Source organism: Topomyia yanbarensis, chromosome 3 (assembly GCF_030247195.1).
Source record: "Topomyia yanbarensis strain Yona2022 chromosome 3, ASM3024719v1, whole genome shotgun sequence".
Taxonomy (NCBI): Eukaryota; Metazoa; Arthropoda; class Insecta; order Diptera; family Culicidae; genus Topomyia; species Topomyia yanbarensis.
The window spans coordinates 361,600,190-361,619,528 of NC_080672.1; the positions used below are offsets into that span (position 1 = coordinate 361,600,190).

The 19,339-nt window shown below is 38.2% G+C and overlaps 3 protein-coding genes across 5 annotated transcripts in view; 1 reads left to right on the forward strand and 2 right to left on the reverse strand.

Annotated features, from left to right (window-relative positions):
- Positions 1–133: 133 nt before the first annotated feature.
- On the forward strand, positions 134–4,464 carry LOC131690373 (uncharacterized). The gene is made up of 4 exons (XM_058976089.1): positions 134–347; positions 412–1,158; positions 1,211–2,259; positions 2,402–4,464. The coding sequence occupies exons 1-4, from the start codon at positions 297–299 to the stop codon at positions 4,344–4,346; spliced, it is 3,792 nt and encodes a 1,263-aa protein (XP_058832072.1). The 5' UTR covers positions 134–296; the 3' UTR covers positions 4,347–4,464.
- Positions 4,465–4,906: 442 nt separating this feature from the next.
- LOC131690374 (U1 small nuclear ribonucleoprotein C) lies at positions 4,907–5,648 on the reverse strand. The gene is made up of 2 exons (XM_058976090.1): positions 5,145–5,648; positions 4,907–5,080 (listed from the first exon to the last, which is right to left on the reverse strand). The coding sequence occupies exons 1-2, from the start codon at positions 5,527–5,529 to the stop codon at positions 5,004–5,006; spliced, it is 462 nt and encodes a 153-aa protein (XP_058832073.1). The 5' UTR covers positions 5,530–5,648; the 3' UTR covers positions 4,907–5,003.
- Positions 5,649–17,163: 11,515 nt separating this feature from the next.
- The window catches only part of LOC131693248 (supervillin), a 322,482-nt gene continuing 320,306 nt past the window's right edge, over positions 17,164–19,339 (reverse strand). For all 3 annotated transcript variants that reach the window (XM_058980923.1, XM_058980922.1, XM_058980924.1), the window contains one exon: positions 17,164–19,137. In XM_058980923.1, coding sequence (XP_058836906.1) covers positions 18,898–19,137 — 240 coding nt within the window. In that variant the 3' untranslated portion in view covers positions 17,164–18,897. The remainder of the gene's footprint in view (positions 19,138–19,339) is intronic.

Genomic DNA, 19,339 nt, shown 5'->3' on the forward strand with positions numbered 1-19,339 from the left:
AAATTGCATTTGTTCCTAGGGGCAATTAGCACATGCACGCTCGTCCGCCTTTTTTGACTGGGAGCGATGTTTCCTTCCTCTCCAAGTTGACACACACACTATTGAAGAAGATGCTGTCAAAATTACAGTAACTTTCTTCCACCATAAACAAAGTGTTTTTTCTCGCGAAAAAGTTTCATTTAAATTAACTAATAGTCCCACAACAAGTCGTATTTTATGAATAATAATCCATCCTACCATGCGCACGTCTGAAATGTTATGAAGTTTACTCCGAGTGGAATTTTCGATCGATAATAATGGACATCTTTCAAAATCAATGCACAGAGAGCCTCGGGTTCGATTCAATGGTAACACTTATTTCTCGATAAACATCAATTATTGCACAACTAAATCTTCAAATTTCTCCGTTAGCTGGCCTCGAATCCCATAAACTCTCCCCTTCAAAGTACTGATTCGTCAACACAGCTAACGTTCAGTTCGTGTTCATATTTCACGACGATTCCATCTACGAACTCGACTGTTTACACAGGTGAAACCAATTCGCCTTCCGTCCACAGTTCTGTGGCCGTTTGTACTGGTTCTATGGGAGGATCGTCTGGTCCGAATGATGTGGTCCTGCCGAGCATTTTTGTTAAGGTTCCAAAGCAGATCAACCAACAGTATCAGCAACAGAATCAATCTCGCAGTAATGCCGCCGAAATCAAAAGTGAAGATAAGTCGGAACCAATCAAACGTGAACTGGGAGACCTCAGAGCGCTGGAGAAGGGTACTGCTATGGTTCAACTACCTAGTGTAGCCGAAAGATATCTAACGGATGATCGTCAGGAACGGCAAGAAGAGCCCGAGTTAAGCGTGCATTGTTGCGAATTTTGCCCGTTCGTTACGATAGAGGAGCAAGTTTTTCGGGAGCATATTCATAGCAAACATCCTACGAGAAACAGGGAAAACGTAGAACTAATGAACTGTCCAGCTTGTGGGAACAAGTTTCGTAAGAGAAATTCATTGGAAGTTCACTTGGTCGATGACCACATGATGTCTCGTTCCGAAATGAGAATACTAGTGGAGCGGAGGTTTCCACAATCGGAACCATTAGAATCACTAGCTGTAAATGCAGTACAGCAGGAAAATGTAGCTCTGATTCCATCCTCTCTGCCATCGGTAAGAATATATTTTGAGTTCACAACGGTATCATTCAATTATTAATTTACAGGCCGTACCAGATCAAAACAAAAGTCGTATTTACATTAAGAATGTGCAATTGCTCAAAAAGCCTGATGTGATAGAGCAAGAAAACGTCCAGCATGCTCAAGAACAGCAAGCTGAACAGCAGCAAAGTAGAAAAATTTTCATTCGTAACGTATCCCTGCTGCAAAACGCAAGTTTTGTTCAAAACGTGGATAATGTCTTCCAAAACCCATCAGGGCTACATGAAAGCAAGTATAGCTTCGTGGTTCCTGCTCCAAGTCCCAACAGTCAATCACCTCCAATAAGCATCAGTGAAGCTAATAACACAACTCCTCAGCGCAGTAAAATTTTTATCAGGAACGTGGATATTTTGCGTAACCCACTTCTCCCAATAACACCACCAAGTATAGTGTCAACTTGTGAAATGAGCCGAACTAGCAGTAGTGAGAGCCTATACACAACACCGCCACCTCCTGTGATCAGTCCGGCAACGTCAGTCACAAGTATCGGTGGAAATTCGATGGGATGTTCCGGTCTGAATATGGTAATCATTCCTACGCCAATTTGTAGCAGCAATTCGTCGACCCCACCGATGATTTCTACTCCACCTGCAATTACTGTAGCTAGTGCTGAATCGATGCTATCAATGCCGACAAGAAAGAGCAAAATTTTTATCAAGAACATCAGTGTTCTCAAGCAACCGACAATCCATTTGAAGTCAGTAGATGAGCTTAATCTGATGACTATCGATCAACTTCAGCTTCAAAACTTACTTCCGACGACAGCAAACAGTGCGCAAAATTTGGAAAATGGAGATCTATCGAGAGACGATGAAACTCAACCGATGGACGAAGATGACTTCGGAAGCATTCTCGAGGAACCGCCATCGGATATGGATGTATTCTCTGAGACGGGAAATCAGTACCATGAACTACAGTCCTGTAACTCAATATGCGGAAGTATGCCAGCAGATCAGCAGTCATACCAACCGGAGTTCAACAGTGACTTTATAATAATTCAGCCTGAAAGTTCCACGGAAAATATATCCTACGAAGGTTCGGCGGAGCATTTACGGTGAGTTTTGTTCCTTCAAGTGTGAATCTCTGTTTTTTTCATCAGAGTTTTGATTCCTTTTTAAAAATGCATTGTGCCATTAGCTTCCAAGTCTTAATCCAATTCTAGTCAATATTTTTACAAATCGACGGATCTTTTTCAGAATGCCTACACAAACAACCGATCTTATTGAGCATCAACAGTTGCCACTTCCACCAGCAGAACCACCTGAATCCCAATACCATCCAACGGATGAAGACATTTTATTTGTATGCGCAGAAGAAATAATCAATCTGGATCCTCCTATTCCGCAAGAGAAGGCACCCTTGGAGCAAACAACCGAGTCTTTTTCGCATACTGCCACTCAGCAACCACCGCAACAACAAGGAAGAATTTATGTCTCCGATAACTTGATGGAACATCACCAACCTGTTGTTCCTCTTTCTCCTTCTTCTCAGCCGTCTTCCTGTCTTTCGGGAACAGGAATTTCCTCAGCTATCACACCTCTCAGCAAAATAGAACAAATCCATGGCGACGTAACACCCGCTAGTTGCCAACTGGAGAGTCCGGTGGCACAAGCATCCACCGCTAGTCACCATGATATGGCGAAGAGAGAGCGAACACGTAGTCGAGGTCGGCCCAAGGGAGCAAAACAAACCGGTATCACTAAACTGAAAAAGTTGTACACAAATCTAACTCCGTTGGAGGAAGGCTATAAATGTGATCTGGTTGATTGTGGAGCCCGGTTTCGACAGCCGGATACGTTGGTTTATCACAAAAGATGTCACATACAACCGAATGAACTGGCGAATTCAGATGGAATTCGCTGCCCAGAATGTGGTTCGCAAGAGTTTCGTAATTGGAACACGTTGCACACGCATCTCTGGCGGGAGCATTCGATCGATATGGAACTCTACTCTTGTCATTTGTGCAATTTCAAGACTCCTGTATTGTGTAGACTCAACAATACCCATATGAAGATTCACTCGGATGAGAAAAACTTCATTTGTGCAGTCTGTGACAAGGGCTTCAAAAATAACAAACAGTTACGAAACCACCGGCGGTCGCATCGTGAGCAGCCTCAGATTCAGCAGGCAAAAGAACGGCAAGAAGAGCAAAGACACCAGATATGCAAACAACCTTCGCAGCCGGTGAATTGCGTTAAATGTGGATTAAAATTCTCGAATCCAAAAATTTTGAAAGCTCATGTAGAAAGTAACCACGTACTGGATGGAGATCACTGTGTTAGTGGCGAAGGACGTATGAAATGTTCCATTTGTGGAATGGTGTTCAAAACGAGGTATCTCCTGAAATCCCACGTGGCAAAGCATTCCGACGAAAAGAAGTTTAAATGTTCCGATTGTGATTACTCTACTAATGACCATAATGCTATTCGGAGGCACAAAATGCGACACAATACTGAAGGACACATGTACCGTTGTTCGTATTGTGATTACACCAGTATCCAAAGTACAACCTACCGAAAACATTTAGAACGGATGCACGCAGACGTCGCGTCTAATCTTCTCTACAAATGTTCCAGGTGCACGTTCGTGTCAATAAGTGAACTGAAATATCACCTCCACCGAGCTAAACACGATGCCAATGAGGACATCACGGAAGAGGGGCTTGAAACATCAACGAACGGGACCATGGATCCTGCAGATCGTTCAATGGAAGAGGAAGAACAGGAACGTCACTGCGAAAGTGTCAATTCCGATGTGGTTATAGTTGAGAAAGATCAATCGGAACCACCATTGGACGCTTTTTCGTTGATTCCATTACAACACACCGATCCGCAGGATCATCAATTTCCTTTGCAGCCGATGATACGAACGGCTGGATTTGCAAACAACCTTTCAAAAGTGGACAATTTCTATGGATACTCTAATCCAACACTTGACAGCTCTAGTCACCACTATCAGCAGCAAGGTGCATTGCAAGGTTCTTCGCAGCAAGAAATACAAATGTTGCAAGGCGATATCATACCTTCGTCATCCACGACTAGTTCATCTGGAGCGGATAGCCATCAGCACGAGTATTTGGGTGATTCCTTACTACATGGTATGGTACCGTTAAGCTACGGAGAGGATGCACTAGGTAGTTAGACCGATGCAAGGCTTGGAAGCAACTGTCCTGTGGGGTTTTTCGTAAATGTGATATTAAAATAAGGTTAGTTAGTTTATTTATTTTGGCATAGAAAATATACTTTTTATTTCTAGTAAATGTCTTGTTAATATTGCTGTATTTGAAACTATACTACAGAATCTTAATGCCCTCTAGTTATAAGCCAGATATGTCACCAATGCCGTTTTAATGTCTATAATTGCTGATATTTCTTTATTTATCTAATGTCGTTGGGTTCGATTGTAACCTCTGCTTCGAGATCAAGCAAAAACAATAAAAGCCAAAACAAAAAAATTTTGTTATGGGGTGCATTAGGAGCACAAGGAACCTTGTACATTTTGAAGGTTCGGGCATAGATCGTGCGTCGCACTGGAAAAAAAAACAAGCTGCACCAAACGGATAGACCAACGAAGAAAGAAAGGTAAGTCCAGTTGGCTTGCCAGCCAGAATTCCGACTCAAGTGACACAATTAATTCCAAGATTCCGGTTGGACATACTGGGCTTCCCTAATAACCTTACCTACTAATAATTATAAAAGTAATTTACCACGAAAAGCACGAATGTAATTCTTCTTAGATTTTATACATTGCAATGATTTATTTGAATATTAAATAAATATAGAACTAAGAACCGTTAGTTCAGACCTTCTGATTCATCTGTGGCGGTGGTGCGTTCATCATAGGAGGTCGCATTCCCAAACCCATAGGGGGCATTCCTGTGGACAAAAAAGAAATATGTAGCAAAACCGAAAATCGTAACGAGAAATAATGCAAACTTACCCATTGGCATCATCATCGGCGGACGCATTCCCATGTGACCCATAGCTGGGCCAAGGGGTGCACCATTTGGTCCCATGATCATAGGCGGGCCTCCTCCTGGCATCGGGGCCATCATTCCCGGTCGTGCTGGCATTCCTAATTGCGGCGGAGGAATCGCCACATTTGGTTTCGGAGGACCGGCAGTGAATGGGTTTTGAGCAATTTTGCCTGCTTTGAATGCGGCCGTAGTGGCATCAATCAGATGTTGGGCTTGCTCTTCCATCCACTTTTGGTAGTAGAATTTTACGTTGTCCTTGTGCTTTCGTCCCGTGCAGTGAGTTTTCCGGACACTCGGCGAGTCATGTGTTAAATATGTGTCACAATAATCGCAATAATATTTCGGCATTTTAGATTAAGTTTAAATACACTTGCCAACGCGAAAATCTTGTAAAAATCGGGAAAAATGTTCTACCGTCTACCCAGAGATGATGCTTGTTTATATTTTACAGTGAACTTTTACGGTGAGCTAACGTCGGTAATGCAGATGTGAGAGGTGAGCCGTTCGAGAAAGTTCAACGAAATTTGCGACTGGGTCTGTGAGAAACTTTGACACAATTCGACGAGAACATTTCAAATGGGCACATAAACGAAACGTAAACAATTCCGGTTAATACTTATTTCAAATGGACACTAACCAAGCTTTATACACACCTTGCATAAGCCGATTCTGAAGCCTGATAGTTGTTCGCGAAATAATAGATTATCAAAAAGGCACATAAGCAAAATAACTTGTTTTATGTTCCCTTTCACTTCCCTTCAAAAATTAACGGTTCACGCCAAACAACAAAACACGAAAAAAATTATAGAGTTCTATGCAAATGATTTCACACAACACTAATTGGGGGTTTGTTTTCCTCCAATTGCCATATATGAAACTGTCAGCAAATCTAAACTTTTAAAATTGATCGCGTAATGTATTTATAATGCTGTTGAAATGCTCTATGTCGCTGTAACACTTATTCCGGAGACGTACAATACTACAATACTGGTTGGTCAGATCCCATCATGAAAATAATCCGACCGAAAAGCTATTTTCGATTTGTATACCTCCACCTATGACAGGCGGAGGAAAACAAATCGTTGAACACACTAATACAGTTACAGATTGTCAAGTACACAGAAAACTTGCATTACCTAGCAGTAGGTAATTTTAAATCTGTGCATCCCACTTCCTCCAACGAAAAACTAAAGAGAGGGAGTCAAATCATTCCATCTCCCTCGTTTTCCGGCAGTGAAATAAGGACAGCAAATTAAAATTACCTACTGGTAGGTAATGGATTTTAACTGTGTACTCTATAAACTCATCCAGCTGCGTTGACGTTTAACTTGGGAGGAAAACAAAACTTTTACACGGCGAATTGGGAGGAGGGTGGCTAGATAGAATTCCTTAATATCGGTAGGGTCACTAAAAGTTTATCGGTAGGCCGGGTTGTTGTCCCAAAAACGTAGTGTCGACATAGAATTGTAAAATACTAAAAACACAGATCTCAGACCAAATCCAACCCAAAAATGAATGCTGAGTAGGATGTGTCCAAAATCAATAAAAATCGGTAGTTTTCGGTAGGGATAGCAAAATATCGGTAGTTTTCCCTTGGTCGTCTGTGAATCGGTAGGGAAGACAAAAATCGGTACGACTACCGATAAATCGGTAGGTCTGGCCACCCTGATTGGGAGGCAAACAAACCGCTTCTGCGCCTAAGGGGAGGGCGGTAGTACTGACCATTGTATGAAATGCCTTAACCTCACAAATTTGACAAATGCTGGTCCTTTTGTTTACAGTTTGGACTTAACAAATTTGAATTCAATTAAAATAAACTTAGTGCTAATAATCAATTCCCAAGAAATTTTACAGCAAAACTACTTATCGATTCAGAGAACACTAGAAGTAATTGATAAACAATTAATTAGTTCACTTATTAGATCTTTCATATACATTTTCCCACAATAGGGAATAGCACAATTTAATTGTAAGGCGTTCTAGAGTACATCTATACTTCCAAAAACATGATTCCCAATATATTTAAAATGTTTCCCAATAAATCATTTTGAGAATACGAATAATCTCTAAGGACCACCACTCAGGGTTGCCAAAAATACAGAATAATCTGTATTTATACAGATTTTTCAACCATTTTCAGACCAAGAATCTGTATGTACAGATATACAGATTTTTCCGTGTATGTACAGATATACAGATTTTTGAGAAATGATGTTACAAATATTTTAGAAATATTTTTTTTCAGTTTCAGTAATACTTCCTCTCTGTCTCTCTCAGCTTAGCCCTCTATATTAAAATATATCTTTACTTTTGAGATTGGTCGCTCACTCTGAAAGGTAAAGGTTTGTAATACAATCAGGTTAGCACCCCGCAAACGCCTGGCTGAAGTCTACTTCCAGAAATGTTAATGGCCAATTTTCTTCACTTGAATGAAAACCGGTTTTCGGATAATTGGTCACTAGCAACCTGAAAACTGGCTTTCATCCAGTGAAGAAATTAGCCGTAATTGTAATGCTCTGTGACTTTGTTAATCCTCAATTTTTTCCGAGAATTCGACAGCTGCATTGGTCGACTTAATATATATAACATTATATATCAACAAAAGCCATTATATGAAGAAGCAAATTATTTTTCCATTGTGCACATCGATAAAGATCAAGTTTCTGGATGTAAAATATCAGAACGACTTGTAGTGTTTTTATAAAAATGTAAACAGGTCCTTGATTGACTGATTTAAACCACATGAATTAATATCTTCGATAGATTATCCAGCAAAAGGTTAAACGACTCAACTGATTCGATACAGATATCGACACAGATTTTTCGAAGAGTAAATACAGATGAAAAGATTTTTTAGGACAAAAATACAGATTTAATTTTGGCAATCCTGCCACCACTTGTCACATTTAATGCATGACGTCACTATGCAGTGACCAATACAAATGCGAGATCTCAGTGTGCGTATTTTAAAAATCAGATATCTCAATTGACCAATCCTTGTGTAATTGTATTAGTGCGAGATTGAGGTTAAATCGGGTGGAATTTTTGCCAAATGAGGTAAACATCGCGTTATATGTATGTTGTCTATTAAGGGTGGGCGAAACGCAATTCTGGTCTATGCGGTACGAAACGAATCGAATAACTCTTCCGTGTTCTCTCAATGATACGAAACGAAACGAAATTTCAATAGTGGATGTTGTTCGCAACACGAAATTCTATTTTGACGAAAATATTTGCGAACTATTGCGAAATTCTTCAAAAATCAATTGATATAAGGAAAGTTAATTCTTTTTAATACTTTTGTATATTATGAAAAATTGTTGTTACTTATGGTATGCGATCAAAGATTAAACATTTTTTTGCAACATTTGTGACTGTAAAAATAGTCAGGAAAAGCCATACACATTATTAGAGCAATTACCTCTTTTCTAGTTAGCCCAAAGCTTACTGGGCCACAGAAGCAATATCATGGTCAATATCTCATGTGAAAATTGCCCGATCAATAAAATCAATAATAATAATATCACATTATCTGACATTTAGGCTAGAAGAAAATTTCTTCAAAAACCTATGTAAACTTTCAAATTGATATCCGTTGGAAATCCTTGTTTCACTATTGCCCTCTACGCAACTGTTTGCTACACGTGTTTGACAGCTGCACTCCAGCTGTATTGCATCGATCATTGCGCCACCTGCAAACGTTTGCCAAACGTGTTTCAAACGTCTCATTTATTCGGAATTTCAGTAGCGGGTATTTACACACGTTTCAAATCGAGCCTAAACGTCTGTTATCTGTGATAATATAAAATCACATGTAGCGACCGCAGTTAAAATTAAAAAATAAGAATGGTCACAAACTACACTTGTTACAACTTAGTCGCTTAAACCTTAATAAATTTATATTTGATCTATCGTTACAAATTTTTGGAAAGGGTACCTTTTGAACTGTGAGTCTGTTTCATCGGATTTTTTTTACGAAATATTGACGAATAAATTCAAAGATTACCCAAAGCTTTAAAAATCTCGAAAACGCTTTTTTGAAAAGGAAAACGGGTATTGTTTTCGTATCAAGCGACACAAACTTGGTTTTGAAAAGATTTTTTCTTAGCTTAGCCCACCCCAAAATTGGTCTAGTTTACCAATGTTACTAAATTTGTAAATAAGTCAACCTGGTGCACATATATCAATTACCTTTGAATAGGCCGTTAACGCTCGAGATGGACAACTTTTCTCTGTGATATAATTGTATAAAATGTAAGCTGTACTTTGAATCAAATTTTCATTAGTGTACCATGCCCATGACATATTAGGTAAATCGTTGCTCCGATCAGTTATCGGAATCTGTACGGTCATCGCAAGTCGGCTTTAAGAATTGAGAATAGCTCCGAATGCATCGGTTCACCCTTCAATAGATAAATCGTTATCATTTTTGTGTAAAAAACGATTTAACCAAGAAACAGTTAAGCATCTCTAAAATAAATTGAATTTTGCTACATTTCGAAAAGTTTCGCAAGCTTTGCGAAACAGGTAAAAAATCGCGAAATTTCGGCGAAATTTGCGAATTTAAAAGAAATTTTCCTTAACGTTTCGTTTCGCAAAGTTTGCGAAACATTTCGTTTTGTTTCGTTCCGACAATTTGCGAAAAAATAAATTTTCGTCCACCCTTATTGTCTATACCTAGGTCTATACACATCCCAAGTAACAATTGAAGTTTTATAGCACGCTACAAGTGCAATCTAATGGCGATTTCGCTTGAACCTGAAACTGAGTCAGGTTCTAACCCCAACCGCTGTCAGTTCATACATTTTGACAGCAGTTGGGGTTAGGAACTGACTCAGTTTCGCCTCAAACGAAAACCACATAAGTTTAATCAGTGGCTATAAAACTATCATAAAACCACAATTGTTAATAGGGATTGCAACTGTGTTAATGTCCTAGACGTCAAATAAGTCAATGGACCCTTTTCTTAATGAAAAAGACTATACTTGAAAAGGGTCCGAAACAGCGATGCCGGATTTACAAACATGTCTGTATTTAACAGACACTTTTGATGGTCTCCTACAGACGTAATCAGAAATCTACAGACTTTTAAAAGAGTAACAGTGTTTAACAAAACTGCACTAGAATAATTTGATCCGAATACGAGTGTTCCTTCACAATAGTTTACTAATTTCAAGCATCTTTTAAAGTAATAACCTAATGTAAATAGGATTTACGCAACTATCTACAGACTTTTACAGACATTTTAATTATTCTTCTACAGACATTTCACAAAAACATGTGGCATCGCTGATCCAAAAGCATCCCAACACCGAGAAAGGGATCAAAATAAACGATACATAATCATTTGCTGTAAACAAAAGGGTTCACCCGCATGAATTATAAGCTAACGTCCAGGGGTGCCTACCTTTCAAATTTATCTGGATTCTTCCAGATTTTTAAGCGTCGTCCAGACATACAGATTTGTGTTTTTCTGGTCCAGATTTCAGAAAATTTGTCCAGATTTATCTAGACAGTTTGAAAAATAACAAAATGAGATACAAGAATTCATCGTTGATTTTTAAACCACCTTTTCGAGCTACGAATTTGAAAACAATTTTTTTAGAATAGCTGGAAACACAAAATGGCAAAGTTTTTGTTCGCTAAAAGCGAATAAATTTTGTTGAGTTTGCATCAGCTGGAAATTTCAACAAACCAAGATGCTGAAAGCTCACAGCCTCAAATTCAATCCTCAAGCTTTTTTTAAAAAAAATTAGGCTATCCAGACTATTCCAGACTTTTTCGAAAATTATTACAGACTTCTTGGAAAAACACTTGGCATCCCTGTATGACGTAGACTTCAACGCGATGGTGGAGGTGGCAGCACTGAAGAATCGCCCAGACATGTTGTCGTTAACGTCCAAAATTTTTCAAAGTTTTTCAGTGATATACATTAACGACGCTGAATCCCTCTGGATAAAGACTCGACACGTCAATCGTTTGTTTACCATTTATCTGTCAGTGCCATTCCAATCGAGCACGAGACCTGTCAATGGTCCTCATTCCAGAAGGATTCGAAACGATTTTCTTCGGATTGAGTGTTTTTGACAAGTCTCGTGCTCGATTGGAATGACACTTACGGATAAATAAGAAGAATAATGCTGATTTCGTTTTTAGAATGGAGTCGCTCTAGGTTCGCCCTGAGCTGTCACGTTTGTATGGATTTTGTAAATATTAGAGCGAACCTAGGGCGACTCTGATCTAAAACCCAGAGATGCCAGATTTGCAGACAAGTCTGCAAATTCGCAGACTTTTAATTTAAGCTGCAGATTTTTTCGATGACGCAGATATTTTTTAGTTTGGTTGCAGATATTTGCAGATTTTTTAGTTTGGTTGCAGATATTTACAGATTTTTGAATATAAAGGCTTTTGGTTACACTAGCTTTCCTGACATATTTTGTTCTTCCCAGACTTTTAAAATTATTATTGCAGACATTTGAAAAAAGTACCTGGCATCTCTGCTAAAACCGAAATCAGTATAAGATAGAGATGGCGAGTCTATCCAGAGGGATTCAGCGTTTCGTTTAGCAGGTAATTTTTGTTGTTGAGTTACGTATTAGTAGGTTGAAATATCGCGAGAAAAGTGTGATTTCGCATAGAAATTTATTGTCACAACTTTGCCATTGAAACATGTGAAGCAAGACGCGAAAAAATAGGCCTGTTCGTTCCGCTTAGCGCATACAGCGCCGCCCGAACATGATGCAACAATTTCACGGATGGAGAAGAATTCTTCACAAAAATTTAATTATTCAAAGCTGGTGAGATCGTTTCATGTCATTTTTCAGTGCTTGTCTACCTTCATAAATATTTTTCTTTTTGTAATTACGTGCCAGAATAAAAAATATTTTTCATTCTGGAAGTGCGAATATATTGCAAATATCGAATTGGTACCTGGATGTATTCGCGCGGGGCTTATTGTATATGAAAACGGTCTCATAATGTACGTGTAGGAACAGGCATTCTTGAAATGGGTCGTTGGATGTACAGTAGAGCTATCGCCCTTCTTATCGATGAAAACAAATATATCATTACATAGATGCAGGCTAGTTTCTTTCACAAAAGCATTGCCGGACAGTGGGAAATGGATTGTACACACACACATACACACACGCACGTAGACACATGACGTAGACTTCAACGCGATGGTCGGATGATTTTCCATAGAATTGGACAGACTGAAACAAACTTGTGCCAAATAGTTGGTATGTAGAGAAACATGGGGAGACTTGATCAAGCGCAGAATTCTATTATTGGCTAAGAAGTGATCTATTAGGTTCTTTAAAAAATTTCAAATTTTTATATTTGTTTTGATCCCTTCAGGTAATTTTAAAAGCTTGGAATGAAAAATCCTTTCCTTATAGAAAATATTCCGTAATTAATGAATTTGAGGTAAATAATGTAATTTTTTATCAAACTTTGTATGGACATATCTACTCAATAATTACTTTTAAAGTACTTATATCTCATCTTATTCCTTATGAAGTAGTGAAATGATTTTACATTAATCGGACCATTGGAATAGTTATTATTAAAATTTGCACAACATTGAACGTAAGAACTAATGTTGGGGAGACTTGACCAAGATTTTATGGGGAGACTTGACCAAGTGGCAATAAGCTGAAGAAAGATACAAAATTTCTGATATCTACAATACAATATTGTTAATGTTAATCACGCTAGGGGCAGATCACTCCAAGAATGTATAACAAATTTGCATCAAATTGAAAAAATGCATTTAATTTTCATTTTTGCATCTGCTTTGAACTGCCTCGCAGAAAAGTTTGTTTAACAAACGTCCTACGCTGATCCACTTTGTTCGACATTTTGTTAAATGTAGGGCTAGTTTTTCTGTAGGGTTTTGACGTCTTACACGCAACGCAAACAACATTGCACGCCACGCAAAATACATTATGAATTTCTATTTTGATGGAAATAAATGCATTTAATTTCGCTGATCTGCCCCTAGTAATCACCTCACACGAAAATCCCACCTGAAACATTAGTCTATATATTTTAGTACTAATAATCAAAGCTAACAGTAATATGACTGATTTCGTAACGTGTGAACATGTAATGTAAGCAGTACAGATAATCCATAGAAGGAAATACATTTAAAAATTGAAATTTATAAAACGCAACCCTTTTACATTTTTTGCTACTACCTAAGGATCTCGACAGTATAGAAAATAAACCTGTTTTAATCCACCTAGCGGTGCAATTGTGCCTTTCTGAATCACGAACACCAGAATGTTTGGGTTGTTTATATTCATTATAAGCTTTCAAATGCATATATTACATTTTATTATTATACATGACATGACAAATATACAAGCAAAGAAATCATTATTCGAGTTCTAAAATTTTGCAAAAGAAAAAACGGCCACGGTAATATTGAACTGAAAAAAGGTGCGAAATCGGCAAAGTCCCCAAAAAGTCGATCTTCATAAAAAAAAATTTTCATGCTAACATAAAATCTCGACGTTTCATGCATTTTAAGGATGTATGGCATAAAAATACGAACTATATTTCTGAAATTTGAAAAAAAAAATGAGCTCCGGCTTATATGGGAATTTCATATGTGACCGGACGGTTCAGTCTATATTTCCAGAACCATATAAGCGATAATATAGCTATCATTTGGGACTAAGTTTGTGAAAATCGGCACAACCATTTCCGAGAAACTGATATGAGTTTGCTAGTTTTGAAAGATGGCCCCTTTTCCCGGGCACTTCCGGAACCGTCTATGGTGGTCAATGTAGCCAACGAAAGTTTGGTTGGCCGTCGGTGATCTAGAACAGCAAATTTAAGTTGTTTGAGAGACATTTTAGCGAAATTTTTACCTTTTTTGCTTTCATCGAAGTATCGGTTTGAATCACAATTTGCTATGTGATCGCACGCCACAACCCGTAACTCCGGAACCGGAAGTCAGTTGGGGATAAAATTTAATAGACATTTACGGAGACGCAACATCTTTCATTTGAGTTTGGTTGATTCGGTCTAGCCATCTCCGAGAAACCGATGTGACTGTTTTCTGAATTTGGATACTTCCGCCGGGGCTTCCGGAACCGATGATGGTGGCCAAAGTGACCAAAAAGACTTTGAATAGCTGTTAATGACCTAGTACTACAAATCGAAGCAGTTGTGGTCACATTTTGGAAAAAATTTCACCATTATACATTCATTGCAGAATTTATTAAAATCGACATTTTCTGCGTGATCGTACTCATCACCCTGTAATTCCGGAAACGGAAGTCGGATCCATTAGAAATTCAATAGCAGCCTATGGGAACGTTGCACCTTTCATTTGAGACTAAGTTTGTCAAAATCGGTTCAGCCATCTCTGAGAAAAATGAGTGACATTTTTGGTCACATACACACACATACGCACATACACACACATACATACACACACTGATTTTTTAATATTCTCTTGGTCAAGTCTTCCCGTAGTGGGGAGACCTTACCAAAAAAAAAACGTTCACAGAAAAACTTTTAAAACTTTTGCAAAAGCGAATTAAAACTTCTACAAAAAATCATGAACACGCACAACATCTTTGCATACCGTAAAACGGGGTATCTTTGATCACCGGGGTAAGTTTGATCAAATGAACTTTTTTCAGTAACGTACGATAAAATGATTCCCTCTAACAAAATCATCGAAACAAAATTCTAAACATGTTCAGCATCTACCGGCAACGATTATTTTATCATTTAATGTGCCTTTAATGAACACAAATTTAAATTGAAAATGATACAATTTTTATGCATCGTTTCAATCTGTTCAAATAATTCCTTGTATATTTGAAATCAACCAACTTCAACCTAACGGATCACTTTTTTAGAAATATTTTTGTCCAAAAATTTATTTAAAAATCCGAGCTTTCTAATTGCTAACTATTTTATTTCGCCTGTTTTCCCTAAAAAGTTCGATAAAAGTCGGCAGTATCCTTCGGGCCCATATTATTGGCTCGAATCAAAACTCGTCGAAATGTCAATTGACGATAGGTTCATCCGGAGTGTTCATTTGTGTTTACCTTTTGCTAGCGATGCCAATTTTATTTTGTGTCCAGCACCCAATGTGGCTACGCCACATCGCTTTTGCGCGTGCTGTCCGACTTCGCTACCGCTCAGTCGGACTTAAACTAGGGATAGCCCCTATGATTGAGTAAGCCGGGCAAACGAGTGGATCACAGGTTCGCTTGCTTCCGATGGCGGGTCGGTGGCCACCTCGCCCGGGCCTCGGTTATGCAGCTAAGCCGCATCGAAATGGTACCCCTTAAACATTCTAACTTGAATCGGTTGTGTCACCGGAGCCGGAATACGAATTAAATCCAGCCAGCATTCCGGCTGAGTTAAACTGGGAAGTTTAGTAAAATTTACTCTGGAAATAAAATTTTTTTGGCAACGCTCCAGCACCCCGTTGATTTCACCACCTGGGCGCCAGGTTGACGATATGAAATGAACTTTGTTTACTTTCGACAAGTTTTGATTCGAGCCAACAACATCCAGCCGTATCCTTCAAGGCAATTTTGTTTTCTTGCGAGACGACATAATATCGGGCCATAAAATCGCCTGCAGATATGCAATTGACACAAGATGTGGAGCGTTATTTTCTATTTCGTTACACATATTTTGCTGATCAAAGTTACCCCGAAAACAACGAATGAAAATCTGCAGCAAATTTATTTTATTTTTATAGTAAAACGAAGAGTTTTCAATATATGGGCACCAGTACTTGTTTTAAAAATTCAAACCTGATTTGAAGAAAGTTATTCGAAAAAATGTACAAAAATTGATCAATGTTCCTCCGTTTTACGGTATCATAGCCGTCGCCATAACGCTCGTGGGAAGCCGGGTGCGCGGTCATAGGTGGGGTTATAAAGCCTTGCATATACCAACAGCTGCAGCAGTGAGACGGTACGCGAGCAGAAGAAAATAACTTTAGTATACTGTATCCAATACTTGAACACCACAATAAGGTATTGAGGAGCCTTGCATAAGAAGTAAAATACCCAAAATAATAACTGAGACATGTACTACGAATAACTAGTTAGTAATCAAATGAGCTATTATAATACCTGAATAATAACAAAACCTTTTCAACCTTCCAATAACAAAATTCTCTGTATGGAGGTATTCAACAGGGTATTGATTTGGTATTTGTAAAAATCACAGGAATACATAAATAATACTAAAATAAAGTATAATATCTCATTGAGTCATTGAATAGGTGTTGAAAAATGTTTCTTCAATACCTGCTTAACACCTCAATGAGCTATTAATAATCAATGAATACCAGGTTTTGGTATGATACCAGAAAAGAGAATGCTCGGGTTAATGGCGTTCTTTTCTCCTGGTCAGGTAGGTGTACAGTAAAGGTTGCAGAAATAGGTTGTTGAGACAGACTGATAAATTACAATACCAATCAAAACTAGTACTATAAATTCCATTTTACAGGACCTCAATTAATTCCTTCAAGCAAAATGTCCGAAAAATGCCTATTATTGCTCTACAGCGATGTACCATCTTAAAACAGATCTCAACACCACAATATGCATTTTTGTGTTTATTAGTGCTTTAACATTAGAGGTCATAACATAGATTTGATTAGACATGCACAATCATTTTAACCACGGATCACCAAATTGCCATTTGTTCAGTTCAATTGGTAGAAATTCTTTCCATTTTGCTGCTTCGCGTATGGTATAACGAAAGGCGATTCCGAATTACGCTATGCTAAGGCACATTGCTATAGCAATTTCTATGTACTATTTCCAGAGAGCTATCTTGAATTTTTTTCAGCCCAAAGACACATTAGCTCAGGTGACAAAAAACACTTGTCCAGAATGATGGCAAAAATTATTTTTGACGAGATTGGCCCGAAAGAGCAATATTTAAAAAAATTCATGGGTCATTTCTTTCACAATATTAATAATACGAATCTTTTATATTGGTAAAAAGTTTTCCAGTTCGATATTTTCCACAATGCTATTTCCTTTCAGTTTCATACAAATGTTGTGTCCTAAATCACTTAGTTGCACCAGCTGGTCAAATTCATTGTCCACGAAGAGAGAAGTGAAAGTATCTTGGCATGTGTGCTACCTATTGTGTTCAGTAAATTAGCCATGATAGGGGCCCTATATTTTCGTTAGGAATTTAATCCTTCCAGCTGTAACGGATAATTCAAAATACGACGCACACACTGTTTATTTTTTATGCAGCGACAAAAAAGTTTTCCTATAGGTAATTGTAATTTCTTCAAATCGTTCGGGTTTACAATCGTTTATTTTCTATTTCATCGGTGTGTATATACCTCATTTACAGAGGCTGATTATGAGTAGTATTCGGTTACTAATAGATGAGGCTGATTAGTGATTGTTTTTTTCGTTTTTATATTTGTCTTATTCTTGAAAAAGTGTCCCCGTTTTCATGTCTGCGCGATTTTCTTTTCTTCAAATATATGCGTTGTTTCCTGTAGTACAATAACTTTCACTTTTTTTTATTGGGATTTCATTGTGGTTATCGTAATTATCATCTGTTGTTTCGTTTAAATATGGAACACAAAATTGCATGTGTTCAGGGACTTTCTATTTCGACTGCTACACATCCTCTCCTGGTTACAGCACACATGTACCACGTAGAAAATAGCTTTATAAAATGTCTTCTCCAAAAATTGCGTGTAGCGATCCTCGATGCCACAATGTCAGTTCTTTGCTTGTTTGTTGTTTTTTATATCTTAAGTACAGGCTTCTTTCCGTAGTTGGGTGTTGCTTAATTGCACTAAAAGCTATGATAAAATAGGTTTTCTTAAATCACTATCACTGCAAGAGAGAAGGGGAAGCAATTTTTGCTTGCGCTCGCATCGAATAATTTAGGGAAAAAACAGAAACAAAAAATCTACACGAATAGCTGGAAAATGTTGTTTAGCACAATAACAAACAAAAACACCACTAATCCTTAAGCTATTACTGAATATACATGGTACTAAGAGTACTACAATTACAATTTTTACACAGATATAAGCTGTTTTTCTATGGCAAAAGAATATATTTTGCTTGCTGCTATCGGGATGAAATCATCTGCGCCCAATAATGCGTTTAATAATGTGAATAATGTCAAGCAATCTCCCACTTGCATTGGTTCCGTGGAACGGTGAAGGTTTGCCTATAAGTAAGCTGCAGTCGTTTGATTAATTTAAATTAGAACAGAGTACAGTTTAGTTGAATGAAATCTGGTTTTAAAAGAAATCTCGATTGCATGATTTAAGAATTTGTTTAATTTTATTATTGACATAGTGTGGGTAAAGTTTCGCAAAACACAATAACTTGCAGGGGGCGCTCTCTGCTCACATCGATCGATTTAAAACACTAGCACAACATCAAAGTAGAAAATCAGCCGAGAGCACCCTATTTTATAAAACGCAGAAAAATTAGTATAACAAAAGTAAACAACTACAAAATAAAATGTTCAAGAGTTGATCGAGCCAAAAAATGATCATGTCTGACACACCAGCTCACCTGCGAAGGCTAGGCGAGGTTCAGACTGATAAAAACAAAAAAGCAAAAAAAACAGTGAAATTTTAAAACTACAAGCACAACATCAGAGCGTGTGCACCTCGGTTCCATGTGTTCTTTTTTTGTGTGTATATGTTTAGTTTTGAATATGATGGGAACCTGTCTAGAACAAACCCCGCTCCTTTTTGAGTTTGGTTTGCTTCCACGCCGGCAACTGCTCGTATTCGGGCTTTGTAAGCCCGAGCCCTTCCTGGTAGTCCTGCTCGTGAAGGTACAGCTCCAGCTTGGTTGGGTCGACACCTTCGGGTAGGGGGCGCTCCAGCAGCACCGACAGCGGGTACTCCTTGCGGGACAAAAGCGACAGACTGCTGGCGATCGGCTGCGGAGCGAACTTACGGCCATCCTGACGGGAAGAAAGAGAACGTATCGTTAGTCAACCGAAACAGTAAGTATAATAACGGTTGTAACAGGAAGTCATGACAAATAACAGAGTATCCAAACAACAGTCTTTTGGGACGTTTTGAAAGTTATTAGAAAAATCGGGAACATTGAAGCTTAATCACGCGCGGTATGGAAAGCGATGGGTTTTTTTTTATTCAGTGCAG